We start from the raw sequence: 23,444 nt of genomic DNA on the forward strand, positions 1-23,444 counted from the left end.
CTGAAATTTAAACTTGAGACAGTTTATAGATGCCATTCATGCAGATCCTGCCAGATATTCCTTGTCGTTTACATATAAGATTCTACCGTAAAGGTCTCCCCCAACCCCCACCCCCACAAGTAGAGATTAGTGTTGCCAAGTAAATGATGCTGGTCCAACGCAGGAATAGTATCCAAATTAGCTTCTCCAGCTATTCTCGAAGTCCCGGTATCCAGTGAACATAATTCGTATTGATCCGTTGAGAGTGCTACCTGTAAGTTGATCGCCTTCAGGAGCCACTCCCTCGAAGACGAGAAACATGATAGACTCAGGTGTCAGCTCCATTGTCTACCCTTTTCAAGACAGCCAAGGTGTCAGCTCCATTGTCTATCCTTTTCAAGAAAGCCAAGGTGTCAGCTCCATTGTCTACCCTTTTTAAAAATGCCAAGGTGCCAGCTCCATTGTCTGCCCTTTTCAAGAAAGCCAAGGTGCCAGCTCCATTGTCTGCCCTTTTCAAGAAAGCCAAGGTGCCAGCTCCATTGTCTGCCCTTTTCAAGAAAGCCAAGGTGCCAGCTCCATTGCTGTCCTTTTTCAAGAAAGCCAAGGTGTCAGCTCCATTGTCTACCCTTTTCAAGAAAGCCAAGGTGCCAGCTCCATTGTCTGCCCTTTTCAAGAAAGCCAAGGTGTCAGCTCCATTGTCTACCCTTTTCAAGAAAGCCAAGCTGTGCCTCAGCTCCATTGTCCGAGCCCTTTTAAGAAAAAAGCCAAGGTGCCAACTTCATTTTGTCTGGTTCGGACCCAATAAGCGGTAGGTTTCAAGAAACCAGTTGAACAGCTCCATTGTCTAACCCTTTTCAAGAAAACCAAGGTGTCAGCTCCATTGTCTACCCTTTTCAGGAAAGCCAAGGTGTCAACTTCATTGTCTACCCTCTTCAAGAAAGCACCGCCTTCCCTGTGATATTCGTCCATTAACCGTTGAAAGATGCTGAAGTGAGTGTAACTGCTCCTTATGAACCCTTCACGCGCAGACTTTAGGAGAAGAACACCTTTCATGAATGATTTCTAATGCAGAACATTGGTTAATGTGCTTATGACATCCCGCAGCATCGATATTGATTGACTGAGAGGTTCTTCAGCGTCGTGGTGTCAGCATTGGAAGCTAATGGGCATCCGGTTCATTTGTCGTTTCTAGATGGATCTCCCGTCATTTTTGAACTTTGCAGTCCTTTCATACACTCTTTGCTGTGGTTAATCACTACTCCCATTTTGTAGTGAGGCCCTGGTAGACCTCAGCCCATGGTACTCCTTTAACCCTTAAAAACCGATTGCTGCTACGTGTTTGTTCTCTGTTCATACTTTGAGAAAGGATAATCCATATTTATTTTATAGTAACTCAAAGGCAACAGCGCAGGTGACTGATCATACAACGATACAACTGTTCACTCTAGCAGTGACATACGAACTAAAGTTCATTGTGGTTAATGTGAAGTAGAACAAAAAGTAGGATAATAATCATCTGTACTTTTTGTATTTTCATTATAATCACCTTAAGATATATGTGTGTGTGTCCATGTGTACGACGTGTGTACGTTCGCGTAAAAGGGCAGATAATACATAAATAGAAAGGGCATGATGATAAAGAAATCTATTACTGGATAAATGCCAAAAACTGAATTGAAAATTCTCCATCCCAAGGAAAATCCAGCAAAAAAATCTAAACAATGTTGAGAGATCTTGCTTGAAATTCATGAGATTTCATCTTTCTTTTACATATTCTCAAAATGTCATATCAATCCGTTTTGCAGAAGTTATTTCTTAGTTTGACGATGGTCACAATGTCCTGTTTAAGGTTATTGATGACCAGGTTCCCAGCTTTCAAGTATATTTGAAATTGATGTTGGATGCTAGAGAGACTGTCATCCTTAGATCACTTAGGACGTTTGTAGAATAAGTTTATGAACAAACGGGAATTTTGTTTATGCTTTCTTTTCGAAATCTTTGATGATCGTACGACTTTGACAGGCAAGAAAAGATACATGCCATTTTTGCTTTGTTTTGAGAAACCTTCTTTTGTTTAGTGCTTTTTAGCCATGTACTGGGTAGGTTTGTTTTAGATATTTTAAAACCGTTTTTTATCATTGATTTTAAACAAAATTTGTCATTTTTGCAATGGATTTTATATAAAACTGTAGATTGTCAGTTTGTATAATATATATATATATTATATATATATATATATATATATATATATATATATATATATATATATATATATATATATATATATATATATATATATATATATATATAAACAGACTGGTACATAATAACATATTTATTTGTGTGTGTGTGTTTCAAGTATAACTAGTTTCACTAAAATGGGTAATACATAAATAGAAAGGGCATGCAATGATAAAGAATAAATATTGCCAGAAACTGAATTGAGAAATCCAAAGACATAAAAATTGCAACACTTGGAAGAAATCTTTTTTTTATCTCAAAATGTCCCCTGAAGTTAGTCAGGATAAATGTCCTGTTTATGGTTATTATGACCAAGGATTTTGGGATTAGGATGTTAGGGCGTCTGTAGAAGTTTATGACGGGTAGAATTTTTTTATGCTTTCGAAATCTTTGATGATCGTAGCTGACAGGCAAGAAAAGATACATGCCATTGCAGAAGCATGCGCATTGATTTCAGTATATACTTTGAATAAACTTTTATATGTTTACATGGCTCCTATATATTGTCCGGTATATATATATATATTGTCATATTATTCTATATTACAACACTTTTCACTTTTCCCTTTCCTATATATTATATATTAATATATATATACCTTTATGCTTGTTCCATTGTATGAGAGGCTGATGATTACGAAGTCTCCATTGACATGATATGGATGATAAGAGAACGGAAAATGGACTTTTGAACAAGTGCTTTTGTAGTTCATTCTACATTTTGTTCTTGTTCAAAATTCCTAGTTTTCACTCACCTTACGTGGATTTTGTGCCGCTGTCATATATAGTCATCTGTACACCTGCGCACTCCATTTATATCCCGTCCTAAGGTTCTATGATGTCCTTATTGATACATATCTAGTAGGCATCTATATATATATATATATATATGATTCATATATATATATATATACCTGTGATGGTTATGATGATGATGATTATATATTTGACAAGTTAAAAACCTTCTATATATTAATGAGATGCAAAGGCTATCCATGTTCGACGTTTCAATATAACTAGTTTCACTTTCAAGGCTGCAATAAAAGAATAAATATTGTGAATTATAAAGACATACAAATTACACAGAAATCTCTCTTTATACAAAATACTTACATAAGGATAAACTATATGGTTATTAACAAGTCTTTTGGGATGAGGATGTCAGCCGCATGCCTTAATCAACCTGGCTGCAATCCACTAGGCGGGTCAGGAATCGAACCTGGCTCCTTCTTGTCCGGTATGTGTGTATTGCCATATTGTTCTCATTACAACACTTTTCACTTTTCCCTTTCCTATGGAAGTTAATGACCTTTTATGCAGAAATCGCCATTGACATGATATGGATGATAAAGAGCGCGAAAATACCTTGTCCAGCTGTCACCAGTCATCTGTACAGTACACGTGCCTAAATGATGCATGATACCAGTAGGCATCTGTGCTAATTTCTGATTCATGTCGTGAACGCACCTTGATGGTAATGATGATGATGATTCTTTTTGACAAGTTAAAAAACTTTTTACGAGATGCAAAAGCTATCCATGTTTCAATCTGTTTCATTGAACTTTTAAGTTAAACATTTCACTGTCTTTTGAAGCATTTTTCTTTCTAAAACTTTCCAGGTATTCTCTGACTCGGTTAGCCCCAACTTAGTCTTGTGAAGAATCTTTGTGGCACTTGAAAGAAGAAATCCTTTTAAAGACTTTCGAAAGTGTATGATAAGTTTATCTCTCTCTCTCTCTCTCTCTCTCTCTCTCTCTAACAATTGAATATCCTTTTATCTCAAACAATGTAGCTTACACAGTTCAGGAAATTTATTCGATATCATGATGCAGCAACGTTTAATTAATCTTAATAGAAGGAATATTATGATTACACTGAGCTTTTTAGCTAATACTGTTTTTCAATAGGAATATAGTCTGCTTCATTTAGAAATATGCCTATATTTCATAAATCAGGTTTTGAAACTTTCTAATGTCTTTTGTTTTCCCTAACTCCAAACTTTCACCCTCTTCTCTCCCCATTCCCCCCCTTTGTCTTATTGTCCGTCCGCCTGTCTCCCTGTCTGTCGCGACTCCTACACTGTTTCAGTGATTCTGGATATTCTTGGTACAAAGGTTAGACCAGCATGTACAGTACAGCTGTAGTACATGAAGAGGCCTTCTGCCAGTCTGTTTACACTTCCATCTGCCATGTCTGTCTGTCTGTCTGTCTGTCATATTTGCCTTCAGATTTGAGGGAATATGAAGGGGGTACAGATAGACCCTAAAGCATAGATATGCAAAAAGGGAGATTAACTGTACCTCTGTCAGTCTGTCTGGCTTGCTTGCCTTGTCATTGTAACCCTTCTTAAACGGTAGCAAGTAAAAAATGCGCCGAAGTTTCTTCGTCGCAATCGAGTTTTCTGCACAGCCTATAATCAAGGCCAGCGTATAATCAACCTATCTTTCGGTGGTCTCGCTATAATGCTGTATGAGCCGCGGCCCAGGAAAATTTAACCACGGCCCGGTGGTGGCCTATCTTATATCGTTGCCAGATGCACGATTATGGCTAACTTTAACCTTAAATAAAATAAAAGCTACTGAGGCTAGAGGGCTGCAATTTGGTATGTTTGATGGTGGGAGGGTGAATGATCAACATACCAATTTGCAGCCCTCTAGCCTTGGTGGTTTTTAAGATCTGAGGGCGGACAGACCGGCACAATAGTTTTCTTTTACAGAAAACTAAAAAGGATTTCATTCAGACTTGGTGCAAAAATAGATCACCGGTTATAGAAGGATTTGACAGGAGATAGTGTGTCTGTCTGTTTGTCTGTCTGCTATTCTTACCTGCATTCTTGTATGTAATATATGTGTTTGTATCCCCATTAAAAGTTTATAAGTGACTTTAGTCCTGCATGTAGTATACAGCAGGTGTAAGTACGTGTATCAGAACAGTAATGGATAATTGATTATTTCCGAATGATTCATCTCGTCCATGTGGTTTGTCTTCTTCTTTCCCTGCTTCTTTTCCCACTTCCCAGTCGGGGTCGATGTTTCTGACAGCTTTCCTCCACCTGGCTCGGTCAAACACATCGTCCTCTGGCAATTGTTTGTCTCTCAGGTCTTCTCTAACTACATCCATCCACCTTCGCTTCGGACTCCCTCTTGCATGTAGTTTGTAAATAAGTAAATAATTCAGTTTCCAGTGGGAAACTTCCATTGTTTTTGGATGTGTAATTAAGTATATATGCAATTTCACGTGTAAAGTGGATCATTATATTGAACGATAGCCTCTGTCCGGATATTTATTTCATAGGTGAGTACAGTTACCTTATTTGGATGGAGCATAATTCAGATAACGATTACTGTATCGAATGGAGGTATTGTTGTTGTTCTTCTTCCCAGCTTGTTCCCATTTTTATATGGGGTCGCCGTTGCGGATGAGCCGTTTCCATCTATTTCTATCCTGTGCTTCTGCCTCATCAATTCCCTTCTCACGCAGGTCTCCCCTCACACAGTCCTTCCATCTCTTTCTTGGAGGTACTGTTGTTGCAGGTTTTATTTTAATTTAAGTGGAAAAATGCTGCAATTGATTTGCTGTTCAGCTTCCACAGGGAAATGAAGGATATGACTATTCACAGTGAAAATGGTCTTTTGCTGTTATTTCCGATGGCAGCATTCCTCCCATCAATTGCATATTAACTAAGAGGATTATCAGTGGCCCTATCAATCGTAGGTAGGTCATTTCAGGTGTCACATATAGTGTCATTGCCCAAGTCATTATATTGACCGTTTAATCCAACGCTCTCAAACCTGTGGTTGTGACTTGGCCTTTCAGTTTCTCGAATTGAGTTCTCTTGGTCGTGTGGATTCATAGTTTTGTACCAATTTTACGCTTACAAAGAGAGGCTAATATTTAACACTACTGGTTCCAAGAGACGGCATATCCTTGCCTGAGGATGAGAGAGAGAGAGAGAGAGAGAGAGAGAGAGAGAGAGGAGCAAAAGGAATAATCTAATTTACAAATTCTTAGCACTTCGAGTGAGGATGGTAGGGTTGGGGGGAGAGAGAGAGAGAGGCATAGGGAGCAGATTCAAACAGGACAAATAATCTAATTTACAAATTCTTAACACTTTGAGGATGGCCAAGAGGGTTGTACAAGGGAGAGAGAGAAAAGAAGTGGCAGAAAATGAGCTGTTCATCGGGGAAGATTCTTGATCAATAATCGTGGATATGGTGCTTCACGGTTGAGGGTACTAGAGTATTTCTATTCTAGAGCACTGCTTTCATTCCAACAAAAATAATAATGGAGAAACAAATCCAGTTATCTTATATTTAAAGATGAAACTCTCTCTCTCTCTCTCTCTCTGTTCGGCTCCCTTTTTCAAGTTCATGAAAATGAGAACCACAGAGCCTCTCATCACTTTCTTGCCATACATGGGAGATTAGTGGAGTTTGTCCATTTTGAGACCCGGAAATATAAGTGGCACTCATGAAAATTCAGGACAACAACAACAACAACAACGTTCATTAATATAAGAATACTTGAAAAGTCCACCCGTGGATATGGTGCTTCATGTTTCTTTGAGAAGGTACTAACAGTATTTATTCTTGACGTTGGTAGTACTCTCTGCCATTTACTAAAAGGCGAATGAGCACTGACTTTTCATTCCAACAATAATAATAAGAAACAATTCCAGTTATGTATATGTGAACTATGTTTATTTTAAGATAAAACTTTCACATCCAGTTTTGAACAAAAATCTTTTATTATTAATGTTTACAAAAAGTCAAACATCGATCATGAAATTGTCGTTGTCTCAAAAAAAAAAACTAAAAATTTTTAGGTGGTCAGTCATCTCTTTTGACAGAAACCTGGGGCTAAATTTATAATCTTTTAATTGTCCTGTCCCTTTTGCTCCTGAACGATGTTGATCCTAATCCTTTGTGCAAAAACCTCTTAAATATTTAATATATATATATATATATATATCCTGTTTTGGCAGTTCTACTAATTCTTCAATTGTGTTGATTCCATGGTACATATATGTTTATCTTTATAATCCCCATCTGAAATTCATTTATATGAAGAGTTTTCTTTTGTAAATATTACTTTGAGATTATTAGGGATTTCTTCAGTCTGCCAATCAGTTGTAAAGGACTAGAAATCATTCTAGTCGAGGAGGCCTTTTCCTTCTGGGCACTCCAGTGTTTCCTGCTTTCCTTCAGTGAAAGAGGTTTTATCTTTATTTATATATTCATCACGTTCCATATATTTATATATATGATTCAGTTTATATATATATTACCTTTAACTAATATTATATATATATATATATATATATATATATATATATATATATATATATATATATATATATATATATATATATATATATATATATATATATATATATATATATTGATATAGAGAGAGAGAGAGAGAGAGAGAGAAATAATATGAGTTAAAGGTAATATTAATTTAAGATCAACTAAATATACACAAATGTATATACTAGATCTCATGAAACTAGTATATACAATGAAGGCAAGCAGTTGATTGGAAAATATGACCAGTCAGGGAAATTCATCCTTTGCAACTGTGGCATACTGGATATGAAAAGAAAGTCAGCTTTTAACAAATATAATAAGTAAGAAAAGATCAACCACGTAAATAGATACAGATTTATTCATTGAACATAATACGTTCTTTGAATTTGGCCTGGAAACTAAGGAAAAGTTCAGTCATAGAGATGAGGTCATTATATCTGTTCCGGTGCTTCCTTTCACAACACGCGCGCACGCGCGTTTGTAACGCAGACACCGGAAAATTTGCAAGCATTCCAGTTTACTCGACTTCATTATGTTGACAAACCGCGGACAAGGTCACCTTATTTACCAGGACAACAACTTTTGACGAATTTTATTCCTTCCAGACTCCAGCGAGACGGGTCTGCTCATTACCAATTCATGGAGCGTGTTTGTGTGGCCAGATGGCGAATGCAGGGAAAGATGGAAGACCCTCTTTTGAAATTTTAAGATTACTGAGTAACTAACTGATTCACGTTTGTTTCAGCTCTAGAAGTCATTTAAGAAAATGAATGAGCAGAGATGTAATCACCTGATTGAGCTCCATGTAAGTTTGCATACTTACAGGTGTCCCAGTCGCAGTATGGAAGAGGAGGGATAAACGCAAGGTTAACGCACTGCCTTCTTAATCTTGAAGCGTCTCTGAAATCAAGGCCAAGAGAAAGAGAAGGTCTGCTCACTTCCCCCCAAATCCCCCATGTAGGCGGAGCTTTGTCTACCTCCTTATTGCGTCAGCAGGTGAATTGCCGTAATGAGCAGGTACCTCTGAGATACGTCATCGCCTACGTAGTCACCCCAGGTGGGAGGAGACTCCACCCAATTGCGTAGACCTTGTCTCTCTTGGCCTTGTCTGAAATAACCACAAACCTGGGCAGTCTCGTGCAAGCTGTAAAGGATCGTACTGAGGCTTGAATGCCAGCTGAGGATGCGTAATCATACACCTTTAAAGATGAATAAATGCGCGCCCAAATTAAGAATTTCTATTAATAGTAGTATCACGATAGTACCACGATACTTATATTCCCGGCCGGGGGTGGGGGTAGCGCCAGCAGGGCACCTCATGCAGTGCACTGTAGGGATTACTTGAGGTTCTTTGCAAAGTGCCTTCGGCCCCTAGCTGCAACCCCTTCATTCCTTTCATTGTACCTCCTTTCACATTCTCTTGCTTCCATCTTACTTTTCACCCTCTCCTAACATTTGAGTCATAGTGCAACTGCGAGGTTTTCCTCCTTTTACTCCTTTCAAACCTTTTACTGTCAATTTCCATTTCATCGTTGAATGACCTCATTGGTCCCAGTGCTTGGTCTTTGGCCTAAATTTTATATATTCAATTCAACGATATTTATGTTAACGTTTTTGGAGACTTGATTACAGTATTGCGTCATTTTGCCGTTGCACAAAATAAAGAGAAAATTTCCGGTTGATTGCCGCAATCGTAACCGTTTCTCTTACGTATGCGTTCATTGGCAACAGTTTATGATAGGGATTATAAATAACCGAAATCGTTTCCGACCTACATTAAGGGCAGTTGGAATGGATTTCCGTTGAAGTTTAGCACCACCGTAATCGTTCCTGTCAAATATATTCAATCGCAACATTGTGAAGAGGATCTTGACAGATGAAGGCATTGAAAGACGGATTTTTTTTTTTTCTTTTTTTTTTAGAGAGAGGGAGAGAGAATTGTTGGCCGGGCGATTCGACAGTTTCATGATCAATGTTTGACCATAAATTTTGGAAGTCAATTATGATTAATATGCATAAAAAAATGGTTTGATTTAGAAACTGGATGTGAAACTTTGATCACACGCACTATTGTGGAGGAACTAAACTTGAAACGATTAATTTGCGGAAGCAAAAGACCATTTTCATTGTGAATAGTCTTATCCCTCATTTCCCTGTGGAAGATTGCACAGCAAATCAATAGCCTTTTTCCAGTTTAATTAAAAGTATACCTACAATAACAATACCTCCATTCGATACAGTAATCGTATCTGAATTATACTCCATCCACATATGGTAATTATGAAATTATGAAATAAATATCTGGACAAGGGCTATCGTTCAATGTAATGATCCACTTTACGATGAAATTGCATATATAAATTACACATCCGAAAATAAGAGAAGTTTCCCACTGGACACTGAATTATTTACTTATTTACAAACTACAAGCAAGAGGAAGACCGAAGCGAAGGTGGATGGATGTAGTTAGAGAAGAAATAAGAGACAAACAATTGTCAGAGGACGATGTGTTTGACCGAGCCAGGTGGAGGAGGAAAGCTGTCAGAAACATCGACCCCGACTGGGGAGTGGGAAAAGAAGCAGAGAAAGAAGAAGACAAACCACATGGACGAGATGAATCATTCGGAAATAATCGATTATCCATTACTGTTCCAATACACGTACTTACACCTGCTGTATACTACACACAGGACTAAAGTCACTTATAAATTTTATATGGGAATGCGAGCAACTATACATTACATACAAGAATGCAGGCAAGAATAGCAGACTGACAGACCATCTCCTGTCAAATCCTTCTATAACCTGTGATCTATTTTTGCACCAAGTCTGAATGAAATCCTTTTTTACTTTTCTGTAAAAGAAAACTGTTGTGCCGGTCTGTCCGCCCTCAGATCTTAAAAACTACCGAGGCTAGAGGGCTGCAAATTGGTATGTTGATCACCCACCCTCCAATCATCAAACATACCAGATTGCAGCCCTCTAGCCTCCTCAGTAGTTTTTATTTTATTTAAGGTTAAAGTTAGCCATAATCGTGCTTCTGGCAACGATATATGATAGGCCACCACCGTTCCGTGGTTAAAGTTTCGTGGGCCGCGGCTCATACAGCATTATAGCGAGACCACCGAAAGATAGATCTATTTTCGGTGGCCTTGATTATACGCTGTAGCGGCTGTACAGAAAACTGGATTGCGACGAAGAAACTTCGGCGCATTTCCGTTTAAGAAGAGTTACAATGACAAGCTAAGCAAACCAGACAGACTGACAGAAGTACTGATAATAATCTCCCTTTATGGATATCTATGCTTAAGGGTCTACCTGTACCCCATTCATATTCACTCAAATCTGAAGGCAAATATGACAGACAGACAGACACGACAGATGGAAGTGTAAACAGACAGGCAGAAGGTCTCTTCACGTACAGCTGTGCATGTTGTTCTTACCTTTGTACACCAAGATTGTTCCCGGAATCTGAAACCGTGTAGGACAGGGCCGTCCAAGTTGTTTAGTCTGAGGGCTACTCTTGAAAAAACAAAGTCATGCAGGCCACCTCTTTGTATGCATGTATATAATAAGAGAAATATACTTTTACTTATTTTTCTCTAGCGGGCCACTTTTGGCCCACGGTCATGGGGTTGGACCGCCCTGGTGTAGGAGGGGTCGCGACAGACAGAGAAGGACGGCCGGACAGAAAGAGAAAAGGGTGGGGTTGGGGGGGGGGGGGTTGGATAAGGCTGAACTTCGAAAATTTAGACAAAACATTAGAAAGCTACAAAACCTGATTTATGAAATATAGGCATATCTCTAAATGAAGCAGATTATATTGCTACTGAACAACAACATTAGCTGAAAAGCTCAGTATAATCGTAATCTTCCTTCTAATAAGATCAATTAAGCGTTGCTGCATCATGATATCGAATAAATTAACTGAACTGTGTAAGCTACATTGTTTGAGATAGAAGGAGATTCAATTGCAGCATATAAATGAAAGAGAGAGAGAGAGAGAGAGAGATTCCTGAACAGATTATCCTACACTTTCGAAAGTCTTTAAAAGGATTTCTTCTTTCAAGTGCCACAAAGTTTTGTCATTCTTCACAAGACTAAGTTGGGGCTGACTGGAGGTCCCTTGAGAATACCTAGAAAGTTATAGAAAGAAAAATGCTTCAAAAGACAGTGAAATGTTCAACTGCAAGAAATATGCTCAAAAAGACAGTGAATGTTCAACTTGAAGAAATATGCTTCTAAAGACAGTGAAATGTTCAACTTACAAAGAAAAATGCTTCAAAAGACAGTGAAATGCTCAACTTACAAAGAAAAATGCTTCAAAAGACAGTGAAATGTTCGATTTAAAAATTCAGTGACGAAGGCAGACTGAAACATAATAGAGAAGTTTTTTAACCTGTCAAAAAAGAATCATCATCATCATCATTACCATCACAGGTGTGTTCACGACATGAATCAGAAATTACCACATATGTCTATTGGCATCAGGCATCATAGTTAAGCACGTGTATGCGCAGGTGTACAGATGACTAGTGACAGCGGCATAGCTACAAGACAAAGTATTTTCACGCTTTCTTATCCATATCATATCAACGGAGATTTCGTAGTCATTAGCCTCTCATGTATATACAGTGTATATATATATATATATATATATATATATATATATATATATATATATATATATATATATATATATATATATATATATATATATATATATAGTAAGACATACTAGAGGCATAATATATATATATATATATATATATATATATATATATATATATATATATATATATATATATATATATATATATATGTGTGTGTGTATATATATATATGTATATATATACATATATAAAATAAGACATACTAGAGGCAAATAATTACAGGCAAGATATCTTTACCTTGTCATGTTCCTGCACGCAGAATCCCGCTCAACATACTGCAATCAATAGTGAATATATAGTAATTTAAACTTGCAGAAGAATCCGCGGTGATTTGTGCTCTATTTACAAAGCTCTGCTAGGATTTCCTTGAGTGATCTGTGACTGGAAAACTATCGTCTGAAATATGGTAGTGTTTGTGGATTTCAAATCTTGTATTTGAATATGATTTTCCCCCTCTGTGGTTATATGTGTCTGTATATTGGTCGCCAGAAGGGGTGTATTACAGTATACTTTTATGTGCGTGTGTATTTGCATACGAATTCTTTAAGAAATAATAATATGTGCGGATCCCAGGTATGATTTAAATAAGCACTTGTCAGTGTGTGAATATGCATATGCAGTAAATAGAAAAACAAAAATGTAAGTTGCCCTAGTCTCTCTCTCTCTCTCTCTATCTCATTGCTCTCTCTCTCTCTCTCTCTCTCTCTTCCCCTAACCCTCCCCCCTAAGAAAAGCCAGTGTTATACATTTTCATTCATAAATAAAAAAAAAAGTTATTTTGAGGTGAACCAAGAATATTTTTTCAGCATTGTCGAAAAGTCGAGGTATTAGCGATTAGCTTAAGTGCCGCCGTGACTAGGACGTGGACAGTGAAGCCTATGCAGCACTAAATTCTCTCTCTCTCTCTCTCTCTCTCTCTCTCTCTCTTGCATCAATATTTACATAAATGAATATATATATTGACGCTACACCGTTTTGGGAGCAGACATCATTGCTGTATGAACTTGATTCGAATTCCACAAATTTCCAATTCTCTCGGGATTAAATTTGATTGAACTATTCCAGCCGCTTGTGAAGTTGACTGGGTCTGGAAAGGATCCGAAGGGTTTAATTAAGTTCCCTTTGCTCGTCATTTAAAGCTGGGAAATTTAAATTAAACAATTTCCTTAATGAGGATAAGGCAAAGGTTGAAATACAGTTTCGGTAATTCCGGTATAGATTGTAAAAGGTTTTTAAGTTAATTTCTTTATGAAATGTCTGCGTAGGTGATTGGGCGAGGATGATAACTTGTATAGGATATTTGGTATAAATATGTCATGGGATAAAGGCACCAGTCTCACCATAAATGTTAAAGTGTTAAGTAACTTCTCGAAAGAGAGAAAAGAAACTGTCCTACTTTTCTTTTAATAATGTTTTAGTTAATTTGGGATTTTTATTATTATTTAAAACGCTTTGTTTTTAAGCCCTTTAGGGAGATTTAAAACATTTGGTTTGACTTCGTATATTTTATGAGTGTTTCTGAGCTGGTTTCTAGTTTCCTGATAGAATATTGTCTCTCACATCCAAGATATTCCGTTTCAGTTTTCATTTTTAATTTTTTTTTATTTTTAGTTGGCTCGAGATAACCTTCATGACCTGATTTTTCTTTATTTTTATTTTTCTTTCTCTTTTTTTTTTTGCATTTTAAAAGGCTATACTTCACGCTACACCGTTTTTTGCCCAATTTTTGCTGTTTTTTTTTTATTTTTTTTATTTTTTTTGGCCCATTTCTTGCTTGTTTGGGTTTTTTTATTTTTTTTTTTTTGCATTTTAGTAGGCTCACTTCATAACATTTTCCTTAATTTTTTGACTTATTTTTGCTTTTTTTTTATTTTTTTTATTTTAATTTTTGAAATTTTAGTAGGCTCACTTCAGGAAATAATTTGTTATTTAAATTCCACTTCTCTTTTAATAATGTTTTAGTTAATTTTGGATTTTTATTTTATTTTTTTGTTTTTTTGCATTTTAGTATTTGGTTTCACTGATAACCTTTTTCTGATAGAATTTTGCTTTCCAAGATATTCAGTTTTTTTTTATTTTAGTAGGCTCATCATAACTTTCTTTTTTGACCCATTTCTTGCTTGGCTTTTATTTTTTTTTTTGCATTTTAGTAGACTCACTTATAACCTTTTTCTGACCCATTTCTTGCTTTAATTTTTTTTTTTTTTTTTTTTTTTGCATTTTAGTAGGCTCACTTCATAACCTTTTCTGACCTATTTCTTGCTTTTTTTTTTTTTTTTTTTTTTTTGCGTTTTAGTAGGCTCACTTCATAACCTTTTTTTGACCTATTTCTGGCTTTTTTTTTTTTATTTTTTGCATTTTAGTAGACTCACTTATAATTTTCTGACCTATTTCTTGCTTTTTTTTTTTTTTTTTTTTTTGCATTTTAGTAGGCTCACTTCATATTTTCTGACCTATTTAATTTTTTTTTTTTTTTTTTTTTGCATTTTACTAGGCTCACTTATAACTTTTTTGACCTATTTTTTTTTTTTTTTTTATTTTTTTTTTTAGCAGGTTTTTCTGGCCCAATTTTTGCTTTTTTATTTTTTTTTTTTTTGCATTTTGGTAGGCTCACTTCATAACTTTTTTTCTGACTTATTTTTTGCTTTTCTTTTTTTTTTTGCATTTAGTACGCTCTGTTCATAACTTTTTTTTTTTTTTCTTTTCTTTTTTTATATAATTATATATATATATAATATATATATATATATATATATATATATATATATATATATATATATATATATATATATATATATATATATATTTTTTGCATTTTTGCTTAATAAATTTATTTATTTTTTTTGCATTTTAGTTCACTCACTTCATAACTTTCTTTTTCCGACCCAATTCTTGCTTTTCATTTTTTTTTCTATTTAAGTAGGCTCACTTAATAACTTTCTTTTTTTTACCCATTTCTTGCTTTTCATTTTTTTTTTATTTTAGTAGGCAAACTTAATAATTTTTTCTGACCCATTTTTTATTGATTTTTTTTTTTTGCATTTTAGTATGCTCACTTCATAAATTTCTTTTTCTGACCCAATTCTTGCTTTTCATTTTTTTTCCTACTTTGTTAGGCTCACTTCACAACTTTCTTTTTCTTGTCCATTTCTTGCTTTCATTTGTATAGCATCAAGTCATTTTTGTTTCCAATTCACTTTGCTTTTTATTTGATAAATCATCTTGCTATCACTCTGAGATCCCTCTAAATAACAATGTCTTCGCATTTGAGTGAATACTATTCAGTTTCTCTCTCTCTCTCTCTCTCTCTCTCTCTCTCTCTCTCTCTCTCTCTCTCTCTCTCTCTCTCTCTCTGTCATGTAACTAATATGGTTTCTTCGAAGCCTAGATTACTTGCTATATTTAATTTGTTCTTGCCTTCATCATAATTTCTTCTTTAGTGCAGAGGATATCTACTGGGTATTTAAAGTGATGAAAAATATTTATATATATCCATCTCCGTAGCTTTCATTAGGAAACTGTCCTCGTGACAGTGTCCTTATAAAAGCAATAACGGCTTTTTAGTTAGGATTTTTACCTTTTACTTTTGTTCTGATGGGGGTTTAGCTTCTGAATAATGCAGCGGATTTGTTATTACAAGGAGGCTTAAGAATTGTTGTTATGCATTGTTGCAGCAGTAGACTTGGAAACTATTAAATGAAACAGGAATTTCGGTAATTTCTCAGAATTACGTAAATGTCTGAAATACAAGAAATTACTGAAAAAAAAAAACAGTATCAAACCGTACACGACACTAAGTAAAACAAATGGCTTTTGTTAAAAGATATAACTGTTGGAATGGTACAGTACAATAGAAGGTTATTTTAGAGTAGGAAATAATAGTAGGATAATATCTGAACAATTGTAGAAATGTCGTGATGATAGTTTAAAACAATAAACACACAAAAGCACTATCAATTTATAATAAATGAAGAAAAAAATTAAATAACATTTTCCGTTCGAAGAGCTATTTGGTATAATTATAGAGCTGGTGTAGAGATATTCACCGAAGCAAAATATATAATGTCAAATAGAGCTTAACGTCAAATGTACAAAATTAAATATATAAAAAAAACAATACTTAGAAAACCTGCAAACGACCATCCCGACCCTTCCTAATTGCATCATGAATGCAATTAATCCCCTTGACTCTAAAACACGAATTAATCACACGTTATCAGCAACTTCCCTCATGTTGGGGACGATGAATTAATTACTATTTAATTAAGTCTTTGTTTGCGCTTAACTGTGTCTCCTGATGACGAGTTCCTTTTTTTATGACAAAGGGGCCATTCAATGATGTCTTTGTTTATTCGTCCCCGTAGGGGGTAGTGGCGTCAGTGCGCCTCGTGCGGGCCACTGTAGGCATTGCTATAGGTTCTTTGCAGCGTGCCTTCGGTCCTTAGCTGAAACCCCTTTCATTTCATTTACTGTACCGCCTTTCATATTCTTTCTTCCATCTCACTCTCCATCCTCTCCTGACAATTGATTCATAGATAGTGCAACTGCGAGGTTTTCTTCCTGTTACACCTTTCAAACCTTTTGCTGTCAATTTCCGCTTCAGCGCTGAATGACCTCGTAGTTCCCAGAGTTTGGCCTTTGGCCTAAATTCTATACAGACGCACAGCCACACACAGACAGACAGACAGACGGACACTGAAAGGCAGCCAAGGATATATATATATATATATATATATATATATATATATATATATATATATATATATATATATATATATATATATATATATATATATATATATATATATATATATATATATATATATATATATATATTTATATATATATATATATATATATATATATATATATATATATATATATATATATATATATATATATGTTATTATATTTATATATAAATTTCCATTGATGAAACATAAGCTTGGCTGATCCATCCAGTTTATAAACTTATTCTAACCTCTGTGTTTATAAGTAATATAACTGTATTATTTATTTGTTTAATATGTCCGTGAATGATTCGTTTTCCTCTTGTCATAATTCGGGAGGCCCTTCCCTGAGCTGCCTAAATCGGGGAAGCCCTGGAAACCATCCCCAAGGGAAGAGGCCTTCTTTGAGACACTCACCCGGGTGAGAGGTCCTGTTTCAGAATTATTCCAGTAGAATTACCAGAAGAAAGACGTCTGCAAAAATAGATCTACATATCTGACTATTTTCCCGCTTTGACAGAGAAGAGTCTTCATCAAGGGACATAGCATACTTGAAGGAACACAGTTCCTTCTTTCAGCACGGCCAGTGTTGTAGATTATTCCAGCAGAATTACCAGAAGGAGTACATCTGTAAGAATAGATCAAGATATCCGACTATTTGCCCGCTTTGACAGAGATCTTCTATTAGAAGAGTCTTCATCAAGGGACATAGCATACTTGAAGGAACTGAGTTCCTTCTTTCTGTACAGCCAGTGTTCTAGATTATTCCAACAGAATTACCAGAAGGAAGGCATCTGTAAGAATAGAACTAGATATCCGACTATTTGCCCTCTTTGACAGAGATCTTCTATTAGAAGAGTCTTCATCAAGGGACATAGCATACTTGAAGGAACTGAGTTCCTTCTTTCTGTACAGCCGGTGTTCTAGATTATTCCAACAGAATTACCAGAAGGAAGACATCTGCAAGAATAGATCTAGATATCTGACTATTTGCCCTCTTTGACAGAGAGCCTCTATTAGAAGAGTCTTCATCAAGGGACATAGCATACTTGAAGGAACTGAGTTCTTTCTATCTGTACAGCCGGTGTTCTAGATTATTCCAACAGAAATACCAGAAGGAAGACATCTGCAAGAATAGATCTAGATATCTGACTATTTGCCCGCTTTGACAGAGATCTTCTATTAGAAGAGTCTTCATCAAGGGACATAGCATACTTGAAGGAACTGAGTTCCTTCTTTCTGCAGAGCCAGTGTTCTAGATTATTCCAACAGAATTACCAGAAGGAAGACATCTGCAAGAATAGATCTAGATATCTGACTATTTGCCCGCTTTGACAGAGATCTTCTATTAGAAGAGTCTTCATCAAGGGACATAGCATACTTGAAGGAACTCAGTTCCTTCTTTCTGCAGAGCCAGTCTTCTAGATTATTCCAACAGAATTACCAGAAGGAAGACATCTGCAAGAATAGATCTAGATATCTGACTATTTGCCCGCTTTGACAGAGATCTTCTATTAGAAGAGTCTTCATCAAGGGACATAGCATACTTGAAGGAACTGAGTTCCTTCTTTCTGCAGAGCCAGTGTTCTAGATTATTCCAGCAGAAATACCAGAAGGAAGACATCTGTAAGAATAGATCTAGATATCTGACTATTTGCCCGCTTTGACAGAGATCTTCTATTAGAAGAGTCTTCATCAAGGGACATAGCATACTTGAAGGAACTGAGTTCCTTCTTTCTGCAGAGCCAGTGTTCTAGATTATTCCAACAGAATTACCAGAAGGAAGACATCTGCAAGAATAGATCTAGATATCTGACTATTTGCCCGCTTTGACAGAGATCTTCTATTAGAAGAGTCTTCATCAAGGGACATAGCATACTTGAAGGAACTGAGTTCCTTCTTTCTGCAGAGCCAGTGTTCTAGATTATTCCAACAGAATTACCAGAAGGAAGACATCTGCAAGAATAGATCTAGATATCTGACTATTTGCCCGCTTTGACAGAGATCTTCTATTAGAAGAGTCTTCATCAAGGGACATAGCATACTTGAAGGAACTGAGTTCCTTCTTTCTGCAGAGCCAGTGTTCTAGATTATTCCAGCAGAATTACCAGAAGGAAGACATCTGCAAGAATAGATCTAGATATCTGACTATTTGCCCGCTTTGACAGAGATCTTCTATTAGAATAGTCTTCATCAAGGGACATAGCATACTTGAAGGAACTGAGTCCTTCTTTCTGCAGAGCCAGTGTTCTAGATTATTCCAACAGAATTACCAGAAGGAAGGCATCTGCAAAGAATAGAACTAGATATCTGACTATTTGCCCTCTTTCAGAGATCTTCTATTAGAAGAGTCTTCATCAAGGGACATAGCATACTTGAAGGAACTGAGTTCCTTCTTTAGCCGGTGTTAGATTATTCCAACAGAATTACCAGAAGGAAGACATCTGCAAGAATAGATCTAGATATCTGACTATTTGCCCTTTGACAGAGATCTCTATTAGAAGAGTCTTCATCAAGCTGGACATAGCATACTTGAAGGAACTGAAGTTCCTTCTTTCTGCAGAGCCAGTGTTCTAGATTATTCCAACTGAATTGCCAGAAGGAAGACATCTGCAAGAATAGATCTAGATATCTGACTATTTGCCCACTTTGACAGAGATCTTCTATTAGAAGAGTCTTCATCAAGGGACATAGCATACTTGAAGGAACTGAGTTCCTTCTTTCTGCAGAGCCAGTGTTCTAGATTATTCCAACAGTTCTTTTACCAGAAGGAAGACATCTGCAAGAATAGATCTAGATATCTGACTATTTGCCCTTTTTTCTTTGACAGAGATCTTCTATTAGAAGAGTCTTCATCAAGGGACATAGCATACTTGAAGGAACTGAGTTCTTCTTCTTTCTGCAGAGCCAGTCTTCTAGATTATTCCAACAGAATTACCAGAAGGAAGACATCTGCAAGAATAGATCTAGATATCTGACTATTTGCCCGCTTTGACAGAGATCTTCTATTAGAAGAGTCTTCATCAAGGGACATAGCATACTTGAAGGAACTCAGGTCCTTCTTTCTGCAGAGCCAGTCTTCTAGATTATTCCAACAGAATTACCAGAAGGAAGACATCTGCAAGAATAGATCTAGATATCTGACTATTTGCCTGCTTTGACAGAGATCTTCTATTAGAAGAGTCTTCATCAAGGGAGCTCATATAGCATATTTGAAGGAACTAAGTTCTCCATTCTTTCTGCAGAGCCAGTCTTCTAGATTATTCCAACAGAAGCCCAGAAACCAGAAAAGACATCTGTTTCAAGAATATCTAGATATCTGACTATTTGCCCGCTTTGACAGAGATCTTCTATTAGAAGAGTCTTCATCAGGGACATAGCATACTTGAAGGAACTGAGTTCCTTCTTTCTGCAGAGCCAGTCTTTCTAGATTATTCCAACAGAATTACCAGAAAGACATCTGCAAGAATAGATCTAGATATCTGACTATTTGCCCGCTTTGACAGAGATCTTCTATTAGAAGAGTCTTCATCAAGGGACATAGCATACTTGAAGGATCTGAGTTCCTTCTTTCTGCAGAGCCAGTGTTCTAGATTATTCCAGCAGAATTACCAGAAGGAAGACATCTGCAAGAATAGATCTAGATATCTGACTATTTGCCGCTTTGCCAGAGATCTTCTATTAGAAGAGTCTTCATCCAGGGACATAGCATACTTGAAGGAACTGAGTTCCTTCTTTCTGCAGAGCCAGTCTTCTAGATTATTCCAACAGAATTACCAGAAGGAAGACATCTGCAAGAATAGATCTAGATATCTGACTATTTGCTTGACTTTGACAGAGATCTTCTATTAGAAGAGTCTTCATCAAGGGACATAGCATACTTGAAGGAACTGAGTTCCTTCTTTCTGCAGAGCCAGTGTTCTAGATTATTCCAGCAGAAATACCAGAAGGAAGACATCTGCAAGAATAGATCTAGATATCTGACTATTTGCCCGCTTTGACAGAGATCTTCTATTAGAAGAGTCTTCATCAAGGGACATTGCATACTTGAAGGATCCTGAGTTCCTTCTTTCTGCAGAGCCAGTGTTCTAGATTATTCCAACAGAAATACCAGAAGGAAGACATCTGCAAGAATAGATCTAGATAGACTATTATGCTTTCAGAGATCTTCTATTAGAAGAGTCTTCATCATAGCATACTGTTTTGAAGGATTCTGAGTTCCTTCTTTCTGCAGAGCCAGTCTTCTAGATTATTCCAACAGAATTACCAGAAGGAAGACATCTGCAAGAATAGATCTAGATATCTGACTATTTGACCGAGATCTTTGACAGAGATCTTCTATTAGAAGAGTTCTTCATCAAGGGACATAGCATATTGAAGGAACTCTGAGTTCCTTCTTTCTGCAGAGCGGTTGTTTTATTTTTTTCATTAGAAGATTATTCCAGCAGAATTACCAGAAGGAAGACAGAATCTGCAATCTGCAAAATAGATCTAGATATCTGACTATTTGCCCGCTTTGACAGAGATCTTCTATTAGAAGAGTCTTCATCAAGGGACATAGCATACTTGAAGGATCTGAGTTCCTTCTTTCTGCAGAGCCAGTGTTCTAGATTATTCCAACAGAATTACCAGAAGGAAGACATCTGCAAGAATAGATCTAGATATCTGACTATTTGCCCGCTTTGACAGAGATCTTCTATTAGAAGAGTCTTCATCAAGGGACATAGCATACTTGAAGGATCTGAGTTCCTTCTTTCTGCAGAGCCAGTGTTCTAGATTATTCCAGCAGAATTACCAGAAGGAAGACATCTGCAAGAATAGATCTAGATATCTGACTATTTGCCCTCTTTGACAGAGATCTTCTATTAGAAGAGTCTTCATCAAGGGACATAGCATACTTGAAGGAACTGAGTTCCTTCTTTCTGCAGAGCCAGTCTTCTAGATTATTCCAACAGAATTACCAGAAGGAAGACATCTGCAAGAATAGATCTAGATATCTGACTCATTTGCCCTGCTTTGACAGAGATCTTCTATTAGAAGAGTCTTCATCAAGGGACATAGCATACTTGAAGGAACTGAGTTCCTTCTTTCTGCAGAGCCAGTCTTCTAGATTATTCCAACAGAATTGTCTTCTAGTGTCCCTCTGGTATACCTCTGGTATCCCTCTGGAGGCCTTCTGGTGTCCTTCTGGAGGCCTTCTGGTGTCCTTCTGGAGGCCTTCTGGTGTCCTTCTGGAGGCCCTCTGGTGTCCTTCTGGAGGCCCTCTGATGTCCTTCTGGAGGCCTTCTGTTGTCCCTCTAGAAGCCTTCTGGTGTTCCTTTTCTGGGCTTCTGCTATCACTCTTACCCTGAGAGCTCATTTGCCTACCCGCCGGACAGCCATTCACTCTCCCCGGGAAAGTTCTTCCGTCTGCCGAGATGGGGGGATCTCGCAAGACGTTGACTCTCGCTGGGAGAGTTTGTCTGTCCACCAAACAAGCGTTGGCTCTCGCTGGGTAAGAGTCCCTCTGCCTGGCCAGGTAGTTAGGAAGATCCCCGGCCGTTGGCTCTCATCCTGAGAGCTGGTCGTCCTACCTCCGAACAATTGTTGGCTTTCACTTTGAGAGCTGGTCCTCCTGCCTCCAAACAGTTGTTGGCTCTCACCTTGAGAGCTGGTCCTCCTGCCTCCAAATAACTGTTGGCTCTCATCCTGAAAGCTGGCCCTCCTGCCTCCAAATAACTGTTGGCTCTCATCCTGAGAGCTGATCCTCCTGCCTCCGAATAGCTGTTGACTCTCATCCTGAGAGCTGGACCTCCTGCCTCCAAATGACTGTTGGCTCTCACCCTGAGAGCTGGTCCTCCTGCCTCCGAACAGCCGTTGACTCTAGCTTTTGAGAGCTCCTCCGCTTGATGAGGTGGTTGGGAAGGTCCCAGGCCAGTCCTCCCTCTGAGCCGCTGTTGACTCTAGCCAGTAAGAGTTGCTCCGCCTGACGAGTTGGGGGAAACTCGCCAGCCGTTGACTCCCACTGGGAGAGTTCGTCCTCCTGCTGGGGGTGAGGGAAGCACAGGTGTTGACTCTAGCCAGTGAGAGTTCTTCCACCTGACGAGTTGGGGGAAACTCGCCAGCCGTTGACTCCCACTGGGAGAGTTCGTCCACCTGCTGGGACTGGGGAAAGCACAGCGGTTGATCATGCCTGAGAAGTTTGTCCTTTACCCTACCGCTGTTGTCCATTTGAGGGCCTGTTGTCCTAAGACTTGCTCCTTCAGCATCATTTCTTCTATGCTCTCATCCCTATTCTTGACCTCCAAGGCGAAGCGATGTCAAGCTTTTTTTCATATTCTCTGGCCTTTTCTTTTTCCACTAAGTGCTCCAATTCCTTTCTATGATGGAGAGCAGCCTGTTCAATTCATCTATTTTCTCATGCTTCTTGTTGACGTTCACAGGAAAACCATCTTTAACCTTTGCTTTATATTTTTGTAAGGAAGTCAATTCTCTGTCCATTTCATCTGCTCTGGCCTTTAATATTTTCAGCA

At 37.3% G+C, this 23,444-nt stretch overlaps 2 protein-coding genes across 2 annotated transcripts in view; both read right to left on the reverse strand.

Moving 5' to 3' along the window:
- Nucleotides 1-307: 307 nt before the first annotated feature.
- LOC136836644 (uncharacterized) lies at nt 308-718 on the reverse strand. The gene has a single exon (XM_067101113.1). It carries the CDS (start codon nt 716-718, stop codon nt 308-310), a length of 411 nt encoding a protein of 136 aa, XP_066957214.1.
- Nucleotides 719-23,271: 22,553 nt separating this feature from the next.
- LOC136836645 (uncharacterized) overlaps nt 23,272-23,444 on the reverse strand; it is a 1,212-nt gene continuing 1,039 nt past the window's right edge. The window contains exon 1 of the mRNA XM_067101114.1: nt 23,272-23,444. This exon is cut by the window's right edge and continues 1,039 nt beyond it. Coding sequence (XP_066957215.1) covers nt 23,272-23,444 — 173 coding nt within the window.

The sequence above is a fragment of the Macrobrachium rosenbergii genome, chromosome 56 (genome assembly GCF_040412425.1).
Source record: "Macrobrachium rosenbergii isolate ZJJX-2024 chromosome 56, ASM4041242v1, whole genome shotgun sequence".
Classification (NCBI taxonomy): domain Eukaryota; kingdom Metazoa; phylum Arthropoda; class Malacostraca; order Decapoda; family Palaemonidae; genus Macrobrachium; species Macrobrachium rosenbergii.

Excerpts from the sequence above, each read along its gene's own strand:
- LOC136836644 (XM_067101113.1), bottom strand. The coding sequence starts at position 718 with ATGGAGCTGAGGCACAGCTTGGCTTTCTTGAAAAGGGTAGACAATGGA.